This window comes from Buteo buteo, chromosome 7 (assembly GCF_964188355.1).
Source record: "Buteo buteo chromosome 7, bButBut1.hap1.1, whole genome shotgun sequence".
Classification (NCBI taxonomy): domain Eukaryota; kingdom Metazoa; phylum Chordata; class Aves; order Accipitriformes; family Accipitridae; genus Buteo; species Buteo buteo.
This window is the reverse complement of record NC_134177.1, coordinates 20,379,030-20,392,836: the sequence shown is the minus strand read 5'-3', so window position 1 is coordinate 20,392,836 and position 13,807 is coordinate 20,379,030. Positions and strand designations below refer to the sequence as shown.

The window sequence follows — 13,807 nt, the reverse complement described above, 5'->3', positions numbered from 1 at the left end:
GCAGACTCCTTAGACTTCTTCCTTGCCATTATCAATTTCAGAGTTTTCTGCAAAAATCTTCACAAAAGCTATTTCATTTTCATGCAGTTCAATACACAATACAATGCCTTCACTGAATTTTCTGTGTTATAAAAGCTACACCAGTTAACAATCTCCTCCCTGGCAGAGTCCAGTCTGGAGGCTCTTGATTACTGAGTGATGGCAACTTTATTTATTGGTGGGGAAACTACAGTACAACAATACTATGCAATAGCCCTTGGTCAATAGCAAAATTAAGTCTAAGGTTCTTCTAATTTCGTGCCTCGCTCTTTTCAATCAAGTGTCCTGAGCTCAGTGAGAAATGTACAGTAACCAGTAAATTATAGAATAAGCAAGTTGCACTGTAAAAAATGGTTAAGTTTTCTATTATGGTCTTCTTTCCCCTCCACCAGTCACAAAGCCAGCACTGCAAAATGGCACTGTGAGATGGCATCACTAGGACCACCTGGGATCAAACAGAACTACAGGGCAAATGTAGAAGGATGCATGACAACATTCACTCTTTAATTGTTCCAGGTTAGCATAGCCCTGGTTCCTGGGTTTTATAAGTAATGCCCTCAAAAAGATTGTTCTCTGAATATACTCTTGTTGTGGCTCACCTTCAATGGCTTCGCTCCTTCTTCATCAGAGCTTTTAAATTCAATGCACACTGTTATATTCCGTGCCTGAAAAGACAGGAACGTATTAAAACTTAGATCAGAAATAGGGTACCCATAAAAACCACAGTCAAACTATAAGGGCTGAAGTAAGCTCTTTTCAAAATCTAGGAGAAACATGCAGATGGTGTATCAACATTTAAAATGCCTTTAAGTCACAGTGATATCACTAAAAATAATATTTCCAAGAAGAACTGGCAAAATGCAAGCCAGGCCTCAAACTGACTGTGTAGAAGCAGATTTTAAAGTGACCAGCACTTACCTGTCTGGTCCTTCATTAATTTTCAATCACCACGAAAACACACATAGTATTCAAGTTTCATTTAAGAACTACAAATATTATCCATGTTAATTTTATCTGCACACATAATTTCATTAAAATACAGCCCTTCTGAAAATTGTGAAAAAGCTATTACCACATTATCGCTCTTTGAATCACTGATGGAACTTAAAATTAATACATACATTCATTTAATTAAAATTGGTCCAATGTTTTATGATTGCAAAAATGGAGAAAGACCAAAAGCCAAGTTAGTGACTTGCATCTCCAGTTTCCCCTCCTTTATGATGAGTACTCCTTTATTTCAATGAGAGCTCATGCAGTACACTACTACCCCAATGTTGGCCTGAACTGGTCACATACTGTACCTTGTTGAAGTATTTTTGGCTATCATACTTGAGGTGTTTTGGATATATGTATATTTGGTTCTTGTATACTCTGTAAGGTCGAGAATATTTTGTTGATTCCTGTACAAATTCCTCAACTTCCACTGTAGGTTGATGTTCCTTTATGTCATTAAATGGCTTGATTGGAATAAAAGATGAAGTTACACAGTCTTCAAAAGAACAGAAAAGAAAACCATCACATATTATGTTTATTTTTACAGTCTTACTACTAAGAATAAGTAATATTGAGATGGAACAAGTAAAATCCTGCCTGAACTTGCAAGGAATAAGTAATGCTGAGATGCAACAGGTCAAATCCTGCCTTAAATTGCATTCAGGTTACCTCAGAGCAATTACAATATATCATCCTTAAATGGTTTATCTCACTTGAGTTAAAGAGTACAGTACTGAAAACCACTTTTGACACATAGAGTATTTGATGGCATTTGATGGCATAATAGCACCATTGTTATATGGACGGTTTCAACAGAATATACTGAAGTGATGCTGTTTCTAATTAATTTTACAGCTCAATATCTCATTTAAGTTTTTCTGTTATCTAATAACATAGTAAACGAAATGAAGAAACAAGTAGTGCAGAACTAGATTAAATATATGATGCAATTGGGATAACTGAAATCAGATCAAGAAACAGAAGATGATAATAAGCACTCTGTCACCCAGACAGGGAAAGATTAAAAACAGAGACAGTATACTCTGTCTGCCTGTGCCATTAAATTAGTGAGACATTTAACTTCAGCATGGAGAACTCAAGGGCTGTTTGCACAAAAGCAGCTGAGAAGGGTCACCAACTTAGGGGTGTCCCGAGCTATTTCTGGGAAAAGCAGTTTGAAGGTCCTGCCTACAAACTCATTGCTCAAATCCTAGAATAACCCACGGGAAAAGCCTACCAATTTGTGGTGAGGAAGCCAAAACCAGCTGGTGATCCCTCATACACACTATGCCCAATTTTACCTCCTTCTAAACTAGCACAAGCGGAAATTGCCAGTTTCGGGATAGTGCAGGTCCTCTGCAGCCCAAGCAGGTGGGGGAGAAGCGGCTCTACAGCAGCTATGGCAGGGTGGTTTCTCTTTGTTTTCTTTCAAATAGACACTGAAAACTTTCTTCCCAGCCTGCTGCCCACCAAAATATGAATGTGTCCGATTGACTTGTACACCCAGCCAACAGACATAGCTCCTGAATTAAGCTGGAAAGATCCATACATGAAGACTTTTGTCTTTCCCAATCAAAATTAGCAGCTTTAAAAGGGAACAGCCAAATTAAAGCACTTGCGTTTGTCAGCCAGAAGTGGCCACCACCTGCTGTAGAGAAACCTTGGGAAGGTTTATTCTCCCCAGTGCCAGCAAGTCCCCTGTAGATGATCACGCAAATTCCTCTGTTGGTCAGTGAAGATACTCAGGGTCACACACAGACTTTTCGAAGTTTGCTTTTCTGCTACTAACATTCCCAGTACTTGGGAGACTCTGTTGCTCTTGGCCTACAAAGCTAAGATGGGCAGCTTTCTATTTGGGCAAATCTCAGGCAGCCCATCTTAAAATATAAGGATGTGTTGTGTCTTATAATTTGGCTAGCTGCCCCTCAAACTTGATTTATAAGCATTTTGATTGTGTCTGACTTTGAACATCGTTAACCTTGTTTTTCATTCGAGAAATCCAGGGACTAACCCAAGGACTAGAATGCAGTGCTAAGGCCTCTCTGCAGAAGTCCTTCTGTGCCCTCCACACACTGCACTTCCAGTAGCCTTTAGAAAAGGGCAATATAGTGCTGAACTGAACACAGAAAGGGGCGTAAGTAATAAACAAAGTTTTAAAATACCAATAGCTCAGATAGGAGAGCAGCGATAGCCTGTAGAGCGTGAGAAGAGACAGTAATAACAGGAAGAGGCCAGCTGGAAAATGAAGGCTCCTGCAGCCAGTTGTGAAGGTCTCGTCTCTCTGTTCCTCGGTTCCACTGCACAGACATGCACATGGAGGCAACAGCAGAGTTTGCTGCTAGCCACACAGCTCTTGGCTACAAGCTACTCTCCATGACTGCCCTCCACAAGAATGGAGCCTCACAGTTTGGGGTGTTAACGGGTATTTTAGGGGGGGAAGGCAGGGGATGTAGCAGCAACAGTACCCGCTGCCCTATTGCCAGCTTGAGAGCCCCAACCTTCCAAGTGCAAATGACAAGCAGGGACCACGCAGCATAGGCGGGAGCTTCAGGAAGTCTTTTCTCTCTTCCCCTTTGCTAGAGCTACATAAGTTTGGCTTCTCCCCATGCAGCAGAAAAGGCAAAAGTTTTGTTTCAGGTTAAACACTGTCAGACAACATTCTCTGATACACCACTGGCTCCAGCTCTTGTGGTAGCTGTAGTAAATAAGATCTACTTCTTTTGTCTAATACAAATTGATGCTAATGTGAGGCAGGGTAGTGTCGGACCCTAGAGACACAATCTTACCGGCAAATTCTTGACAAGCTCTTCGGCCAACTTGCTTTTCAGTGGCTTTTCTTGGCAATAAAGGATTTTAGCACTAGCCTAGCACAACTTATTTTGGGTGGGAAGGAGGTGTTATAACAGAACTGGTTACTGCTATTACAAGGCTTCCTTCAGAGCTAGCTAAAGTCAAGAAGAGGTTTCATGGAGATTTTATTAAATCCTACTGCATGGAAGTTTTCTGGTACAGTTTTTAAATTATTTTACAGCCTTACTCAGAGTAATACAAATTTTCCCTATACCGAAGAAATGTTTAAGCAGTTACTCTTTAGCATGAGGGAATTTTCATTGACTTTCCACAGGAACTGGGCACTTTACTAGCACATACCCTTTAAAGCCAGACTTTCACTTGGCTACAGTGCCCACCAAGTCAGGTAACAGTACAAGACCCAAGCTGCTTTGGACCATTTTGCCTACTCCGAGCTACCAGTTTCTTTTAATTTCAAAAATAAAAATTGCTTTTGAAATGTTAGTGAAACTATTTTTTTATCTGATATCCTATGAAGATGGTATAAATACGTTTGATGGTAGACTTCAGAGGAATTCAATGATCCTGAGCTTTTTGCAACAATCAATCAGTCACAGAGATGTGGCCCTTGAAACAGAAAATTTAAAAGGGGAGTTGCTGCGCTAATGCCAAAGTGGCCTCTGAATGAAGTCCCTCCATCTAGTCTGCATTCTTGAAACGTGCTGCATGTCCCACACATGCTAATTCACAGAGGATATGAGCATCACAGCCCATCAACAGTGGAAGGCTATTAACCTCAAGCTACAGAAGTCCACTCAGCTCTTTGGCCTAATCCCTCAGAGACCAAAAAGTGGTCCTTGGACTTCCATCACATGTGGATTCAGCATGTTGTGTTCCATATTGCTGGGGTGTATCTGGCCAGGTACAGGATGAAACAAAGAATGGTGTGATTAAATGAAAACAAATCAATAACACTCCCCTGCATATGTTTTTCTATACAACAATGGACACTTCTACCAGAACTGTCTCAAGGCAGCAATTATGGCTGGAAAGCCTATGTCAATGTCCTATTTAAATATTAATTATAAAGTGGAATCATACTTGGATGTTCCAAAGGGACACAATCAACTGCAATCTCCAAACAGCCAGGTATAGTCTGTATTTTGCTAATCTTCTCTGCTCTGCAATGACAGAAATGAAAACATTTTAGAAAATTAGAACAAGGGGGATGAGACCCATCATAGAAATTAATCTAAAATGAAAAACAGACCCTGATTTAAGATATAAATATACATTAAACACATTTAACATACACCTGTTGGCTATTAAACTCAAATCAAATGCCACAGCAGGAAAGAAACATGGTTTGTTTTCGTTTGGGTTTTGGGGTGGTGGGTTTTTTTTTTCTTTTTTTTTTTTTTTTTTCCTTTCTTGGCCTCATTCCTGCCTTCTCTTTGCAAGCAATATTATAACATATTTTGTAGAACAGGAAGAAACCAATCAATGTTCTCTACAAGAAATTCAATGACCACTGAGTTGAGAGAAGTTCACAGCATCACGGCTTCTGCAACTGCCATGCTGAAAAGGGACCAAGACATACTCCTCGTGCCCAAGCAATTTGAGAAATGCCAAAACTGTGATGCTAAATTCCTTTTATTTAGGAGATGCTTTAGACAGACAAACCCAGCAGTGGTGACTCTAATAAGAGTAGTAAGAATTTCAGTAAAGTTTCCTGACCAGCAACAGTAAGATGGCACAAGAGATTAACGGCCCGATCCAATCCCTGTAGTTGACATTCCATCTTTCTATGATCTGATTTGATATAAATGGAACAGAAGTTAATTTCTAGGCACATTTAGAGTAGAAGGGACAGGAAGAAATTCATCGTTCAATTCTCATGTCACTTATCCAGTATAAACAAAGACTCTGCTCTAGGATTAGCCTGATTTACACCTGTGTGCAAGACTATACAGCCAAACAGCTATTCACTAATTTGCACACTGTCAAACATTTGGAGAAGTTTCTTCCTTCCAGAGTCCACTCTGTAGTTTGTCATGGAGACTGAAACAAACAAAAGCAAGGAGTGGGGAAACCATTAAAAAATGTTTTGTCATTTTTCTCTCTCTTTTTTTTTTTTCCCCTGAGAGAACATTCTCTTGTTTGTTACTTCACTTGGGTCTCCCCTGATGGAAGCTAATTTAAAGAATAGCTATCTTCAGGTTTTAATAACATTTATTAATGTGCCAAATGACATTTCAGTTTTCCTGGAAAGTCCAACCTAAAGCACTCTTTGGCAGGTAACAGGCTAATGTGAAAACCACTAATTTAATATGGCCACTTCAGCACACTGTGTTAAATGAAGAAAAAAAGCTGTGAAAATTACTCTGCACAGCTTTATAAAGCTTTTATTCCTTCTCAAACCAAATTAAAAACTGTTCCTTACCTTCTGTATTCTGCTATGAGTTTAATCAAATCTTCCATGGAAATCTTACTACTTTCTTGCCTGAACAAAGGTGAGAATCGGGAGTCTCTGTCAACATTTCCCTGATTATCTTTAAACACTGGTCTATAAAGAAAGAAAAATGACATGTTTATAAACACTCACCCATATATATATTTGAACATTTGAAATTGTCATGTAATCTTTTAACAAGTTTATGATATGAATTTTTACACAAATTCAAGGGCTCCCTGTAGAGATTCACACAAGAAAGCTCTTCCGAGCTGTACATTTGCAGGAGCACAGGCAATTTCAGTTTACTTGCACGTACAGTCCCAGTCCTGCAAAGACTTAAGACCTTGTTTAATCTTACATGATGCAGACAGTCCCCGTGACTTCAGGTGCAGCGTGACTGCTCACAGTTCGGAGTTGCCGGGGTTTCATGCTAGGCCAGATCACTATCTGGTTCAGCATCCACCATTTCTTCCCCCTCTTCTGTAGCTAAGTCTCACTTGAGAAAGCTGGAAGTGTACAGCACCTCACCCGAGCCAGCTCTGCGCTCCCACCCGCCTCTCCACCACCCTGCCTGCAAGGCTGCCTTCTCCAGCTTCTCGGCAAGCTCTTGGAGCAGCCCCAGAGAGACCGTCCCCAGCTGAGAGCCTCTACCCCTGAGCCTGATGGGATTTTACCGTCTTGCTCACGCATCAAGGACATGACTCCTCACTTCAACAAAGAGACTGACTCCTCCTTTCAAAGAAGCGTTTTGAAGAACTCGTTACACCAATAGGTAGTTTCATCCATGAAGTTATTATCCAATGAAAATCATAATTTTAAATAACAGAAATCATAACAAGGTGTCAAATCCCAACCACTACATTTCACCATGTAAAGAAATGTATGCTTCTACAGAACCACATTAGAGACCTCTACTGAATTAATCTATGCATTAAATCTGTTCTGTGTCCTCCAGGAGCATGCCACCAACTCACTGGGGCTTAGCTTTCCTTCATAAAACAAGTTTGTGGAGCATCGAATAAATTTTTGGTGAACCAGCTAAAAAGTACTAAATGAAATGGAAAAAAAAGATATCCGTCCGTAACTGGGAACAGTACGTATCGGCTGTTGTGCACACAGGAAAACATTCCCAGGTATTTCCATTCCTGCTCATTGACACTTGCAGGATTTAATTAAGACATTCCAGTGCCCTCTGTATATCCCCAAGAGTCACACACTCTGGCTGCACTGGATAATGTAACAGCTATCCAAATTAATAAACCTTGGATTCAACTGTAGTTTGCAAAAACATTGCTTAACAAAAGTAAAATGTTCTTGACACTAAGTGCTGTTCTGTGAATCATTTGGCCAATCTTGCTTCCTTAATTTACTTCTCTGTTCCACTGCCAGTGAAAAGAATTAATGCCAGCACAAATTGTTGCCAGACGCAAAATAATGGAGTAAACCTTTGGAAGAAGATCCCAAGCAGAAGTATAAATGCACCGTGCCTTAACCTAATTAACTGAGAGAATCAACTCTCTTCTATCAGATTTTTGCCTCCAGCAGTTAGGGGGAATAAGGTCCACACCAACATGCCATGTAAAAAATCTTAAGTTATTAGGGGGAAACCAGACCTAATTTCTGGCAGCCACCACTTACTTTACAAATCCTATTAAACTGCTGTCAGAAAAAAAAAAGAAAGAAAAATAATTTTTACAGTATTGGTGACACTATGATATTTCTTGGACTCAGCACTGGTTCCTTCTCCAGACTAACAGGGAGGACTAAAACATTTAGTGAGTGATTTCCACTGTACCACTGGGCTCTGCAATATGATGCTAAGCAAACCCAGGCTCTGTTGGAGCTTGTTAACTAATTCCAGTGCAGGCTCTGACACTGAGCAAACCACTGCTCAGCACAGCAGGGTGTAGGGGCACTTACCAAGGCAAGGTTGGTGATGTTCATAGTATGAAAGGAAAAAGAACCAGCTCTGTGCTGGAAGTAGCTCACTCTGGGTCGGTGGTGCTGAGCACTGAGCACTGCCTCCCGGGAGGCTCAGGGCACAGTATCATCACCTCCTCCCCTCCGGCCACTCTGGTTTGGAGTTAGAAGGGCTCTACAGAGTCCTGCCTACAACCACTCCTCCCCAGCAACAGTGCTCCCTGGGTATCATATGCCCTGCCTCTAGGACTGCTCCTCATCAGTTCAGCAGCATAACCCAGCCTAAATAATACATCCAGGACAAAATTAAAGGCATGAAACCATGTATCCACAATACAAGATAGGTAAGTATTTTTATCCCTCCAACCTACACACAATACTCCATTTATGTAAAGCTCTTGCCACTACAAGAGCAATTTAGATGTTCATTGAAAGCAAGATAATCGTTCTTAAACACAGGTATGTTTTATGCACTCAGGGAAGTTAGATGGTTTTCTGCTGGTCAAACTGTACCGGTGTCTCCGTTCCCCTGGCTCATTAAAGCTGAAGAATTGCCAGACCAGCAAGCATTACATGTATCACATCTGCAGTTAAGTAACTGCAATCTGTGTTTTGCTGGATCCTTTCAGGCTGCTGGGTGCAGGTGGAGCAAGAGTGCTCCTTGTCACAGTGAACGTACTGAAGGCATTTGAGAATGACAACTGTCACATCATAGAAAAGGAAACGTAACAAAACACTTCCACAATCCAGGAGTCCAGTATTTGTCAAATATAGTAATGGTTCCTTACTGCCAGTTGCTTATTTACCAGAGGGATTTTAATAAGAAAAATTTCACAGGACTAAAATCCTGAAGAGACTTTAAAGGTGTTAATTTAGGGGCAAAACAAATCAACAGATTTCTCTAAAGAAACTGAAACATCATCTCAGTATTTGAAGTGTTTCTGTGATTCTAGTCTTCTGACATTGTTAGCCGATAGTCCACAATCATAAAAATTCTTTAAGCACAGAAAACCTACACAATGTTCATAAGTTAACGTTGAAAAAGCTACTTTGTAAGTAGTGGCTTATGATTTGTGGAAAAATTGCTCACCTCCAGGTTTAGAGTTTCAGTGTGAGATCTGCAGCTACTGTAAATCAGTGCAGCCTCACTACCTTCAGCTACATCAACCTATGCCAGCTGAGAACCGAACCAGCAACACAAGCTGTTGAAGGATTCAAATATTGGGCTCTAAAATGTGAAGTTTATGAGGGTGGAGAAGGTTTGAAGGAACAGCAGAGTGTAAAAACTAATCTCTGGGAGTGAAGTTTCCCCACATCTACAATATGTAGCTCAGGCACATATTTGCAAACTTTGGCAGTTCTGGCAGGAATATGAGAATTGAAGATGGATTTGACACACTGTAATTCTAACACATACCATAATTACACCTGCGAGAGCATACAGACACCAGATCCCACCAATGCCAGCAAGAAATGAGGGAGGAACCCTGAGTCATGCTTTTGAATGATGCTAACAAACTGGATGCCACATAAGCTAATTAAGCATTTCAGTCACATGCACAATACTCAACCGTCAAGATTTTGGCTTGCTGAACATATACGTAAAAATCGCACTGTGGCCATCTGTAACTGTTTTAAGGGGGGAAAATTTCCACACAAACCCAGGACCATGGTTAACGCCAGAATGAAATAACTGGAAAACACATTTCCAAACACAGGGTTTTGCTATTTATCATAGCCAAACCATTTTTTCCCCTGTAGTGTGATAGCCTCCTGTGGAAAATTCTATTTTCAAGCTGTGAAAATAGAAATAGATTTTACAGGGCCAAATATACTTTGCTTTTACCAAAGAGAGTCCCAAGTAATGTTAATACATAAACAGCTGTAAATGAGTGCAGAATTTGACCCAATGAATAAATAAATTCCTTGTGCAACATCACTGATACCAACAAGTTCATACAGTGGTTTATTTGGTCCATGATTTTTAAACTATCTCATCTAATAATGTGATTTATAATGAAAAAGCTTAAGAGCTGATAAACATACCCAAGTATATTTTCTGCAATTACTTCTACAGATAGAAGGGAAGCTTTTTAATGGTATGGGCAGTGAAGCACTGAATTAGGATGCCATCCAAAAATACTGCCTGCTGGAACTGAAGGATGTCCACAAACCCCAGCTATGTCCCCTGCCCATGTGCAGGACATCTGTGTGTAATGCACACACAGTAAGTCTGCAAAACGTTGAACTCGCTGTGCATTTGCTAATTCCACATGCATATATTCCCATTTATATTCAGGAAATCGCAGCCAGAAATATTGGCTAGACAAACATGTTTAGGAATTATTTGATCCTGTCCTAGGGAAAGCAAAAATACAGTATGATGTGGAGGTGTTTTCGATCTTGTTTTCTAAGACTGTGGACTGCACATTGAAAAAGGTACCTGTAATTTTGGAGAGAATACCCAGTGAAACAAGTCATTGCCATCTCTGAAACTGGAAAAGTATGGGACTAAAGCCAAGGGTTTCCATTGGCAAAAAGTCTCAAGGAAACAGCCTGAGGAAGGCTCAGACTCCCAGGTATTCCCATACCCACTGCACTGGGCATCACACAAGCAAGCTCCTCTCAAACGGAACTCTATTGCTCTTGTCCTGCCTTATGTCCTTTGCCACATTCCAGCCTGTGCCAATTAACCATTCTGCATGGAATGCCAGAAAGAAAAATCTTTCTTCATTTACCCAATAAACACTGTTGGGTGCAGCAGCAGCAACTGCTGTGCTCTACTTAGATGAGTAGTAGTAGTAAAGTGGAGCAATCCATCTATAGAAAATGCTTCTGCTCACATGGCTGCGGTGATTGGAAGCTGCTGCTATCATGTACCATGTTACTAGAACTTAAAAAACTCACATGCAGACTTAAATCTAGTGGAGCTCTATTTGTTAGTCAAGCTTGATCTAATCAAGATTTTATTCGTTACTCCAAATCAATATGGCCTGTTACTACAAAATAAATTTATCCAGGTTATAATACTATGTCTGAGATGACCAAGGAGTTGCCAACTGGTGTTTTAATGATAAAATAGCTGAAATAACACAGAACTGAAAGGAGAAGAGAATCTTCAGAAAAGCACCATTTTCTCAGTGCACCCTAGCTTGACAAGCTATCCACCTTACAGGGACAGAAGTAAAACTTCATTCATATCTGTCAGACTTCCCTTAGGCAGAGTGTCATGGTTTAACCCCAGTCGGCAACTAAGCACCACACAGCTGCTCACTCACTTCCCCCCGACCCAGTGGGATGGGGGAGAAAATCAGGAAAAGAAATAAAACTCGTGGATTGAGATAAGAACAGTTTAATAGAACAGAAAAACTAATAATGATAATGCTAACACTAATAAAATGACAATAGTAATAATAAAAGGATTAGAATATACAAGTGATGCACAATGCAATTGCTCCCCACCTGCCTACTGACGCCCAGTTAGTCCCTGAGCGGTGATACCCCCACCCCCACTTCCCAGTTCCTACACTAGATGGGACATCCCATGGTATGGAATACCCTGTTGGCCACTTTGGGTCAGGTGCCCTGGCTGTGTCCTGTGCCAACTTCTTGTGCCCCTCCAGTCTTCTCGCTGGCTGGGCACGAGAAGCTGAAAAATCCTTGACTTTAGACTAAACATTACTTAATAGCTACAACAATAACTGAGTTGCAGGACATATCGCTAATGGTACCACCACAGACCACAGGCAGGTAGGACAGAGTTAATAAAAAGCCTCAAGTCAGTCTGATGCCAAGCCTGCACCTCTTGCCGTTGTAAGGTCCATTACATGCTAAAAGTAGCTCTGTCAAGTCAAGAGACACCCATCAATACAATTTTGATGAATGGTCCTTTGGCTACACAGAAGTAGTAAATATTAATGAGTACCCTTGAGCTTGCGATGACAGATCAGAACACATTATCTGCCTTTCTCTTGAACACGCACGTACTTCTGTTCCTACTGGATATTGACAAAAATGTATGTCAATAAAAAATAAACAAACTCTTCAAATGGCCATACCATACTGTGCGTTTTCTCTTTTGCCATCTAAGCACCATATTCTAACATCATAAGCTTTCCCCTACATGCAGCAGGGGAAACTGTGCACTTCTGGTGCTCTGTACTTCCACACCAGAAGTATACAGCCACACAGCTATCCCTCACAGTCATGGGGCAATGCCACAATGTGACTTTTTCACCTAGCACTCACTCCTCCTTCCTCCCTACAGCTTCAGGCAGCTCTCCACCTGGCCTGCCACAGTCAGAACAGAAGCCCCAGAGGAGAAGGAAAGCTTTCACTCAGCAATTGACAGCTTTCCTTTTTATAGGGAATATAGAATTTTATATTCCCTGCTCTATGCATGGCAAAAAGAAGGGAGAGCTGTCACAGGGACACAGGAGCATCTCAGTCAGGAAGCTCTCTCATCCCACGGCAGCACTAAGCTGAGGAAATTACAGAAGACTGGGAAAGAAAAATCAGAGAGGACAGAGAAAGGAATTACATGGGAACTTGAAGGGAGAACAAAAAGAAGAAAGCCATATCTGGTTTTGTGAGTTAATTTGGCAGAAAGGCATCAAAAGGCACTGGGGTGCCTCAATCTTGAGGGTGAGACCATTAAGAAATTATCCAGGAGGAGAGACAGGAAGAACAAAAATCCATTACTGCCACTGCAGTGACCTGCAATAAAACCCAACTGACCTATCAAACAAGAAAATAACAGCTCTCTGTCACCTACTAACCACTAAAATTGCAAGAGTACCTGAAGCAAAATCCCTGAATATCACCCCCAGGGCACTGTTTTAAGGGCACCATAACTTCCAAATCCTTGGTTAGATTTTTCCTAAAACCTGACATGCATCATAACAAGAACAGAGCTTCAAACTTGTGCACCTATACTTTGGGTGGCCATTGCAACTCTATTTCAGACCGTAATTATCTTTGTAGGAAATTCTCGGGAGAACTGTGACTTTGAAATTTCTTTGGTAATTTTTAGCACCAAATGACTGGTGGAGCTCACGATAAACTGATATTCTGTCAGCCACCTTTGCTACTCCCTGGCAACTTCACTACATACCTGAAGAAAAGATTCCACCACAGTAACATTTAATGAGAAAGTAACTAATGTTCAGCTGTGTGAAAAATAGAGCAATGAAATAATAAGGCTGCAGGATCTTCTGGGGTCCTGGACCATGCAGAAAGCTTTGCTTAGCTTCAGGCAGAAAAAGTGGAAAAGAATAAAAGGATACAAGTCCAAAAGCAGAATAAGCTATAAGATGCTTATAAAATTATAAAAAGAATTAATACCATACCTCACTGACCAAGCAAATGGCATACGGTATTTCCCCAGCTTGCTGCAGAACTGTTTATTGGATTTTAACACTTTCTGTGCACACTACAAAAAAGAAAATATGAATTATTTAATCCATATCATTATAATATCTGAAATGCAGCAGAGTACATCCAAGCACTCTTCTGCTGAAGAGGCTAGTGTCCCTAAAATATTTTAGCCTGATACTGCCCATAACAGAAGGTTCTGGGCAGACAGCAAAGACATCACAGATGAATATG

At 40.7% G+C, this 13,807-nt stretch overlaps 1 protein-coding gene across 6 annotated transcripts in view; it reads right to left on the bottom strand.

Moving 5' to 3' along the window:
- DOCK10 (dedicator of cytokinesis 10) overlaps nt 1-13,807 on the bottom strand; it is a 166,536-nt gene that overhangs the window by 54,036 nt on the left and 98,693 nt on the right. For all 6 annotated transcript variants that reach the window (XM_075031846.1, XM_075031844.1, XM_075031842.1 and 3 more), the window contains exons 14-18: nt 13,549-13,631; nt 6,269-6,391; nt 4,927-5,006; nt 1,344-1,531; nt 639-704 (exon numbers count right to left, since the gene is read on the bottom strand). In XM_075031846.1, the coding sequence (XP_074887947.1) occupies nt 639-704; nt 1,344-1,531; nt 4,927-5,006; nt 6,269-6,391; nt 13,549-13,631 (540 nt within the window). The remainder of the gene's footprint in view (nt 1-638; nt 705-1,343; nt 1,532-4,926; nt 5,007-6,268; nt 6,392-13,548; nt 13,632-13,807) is intronic.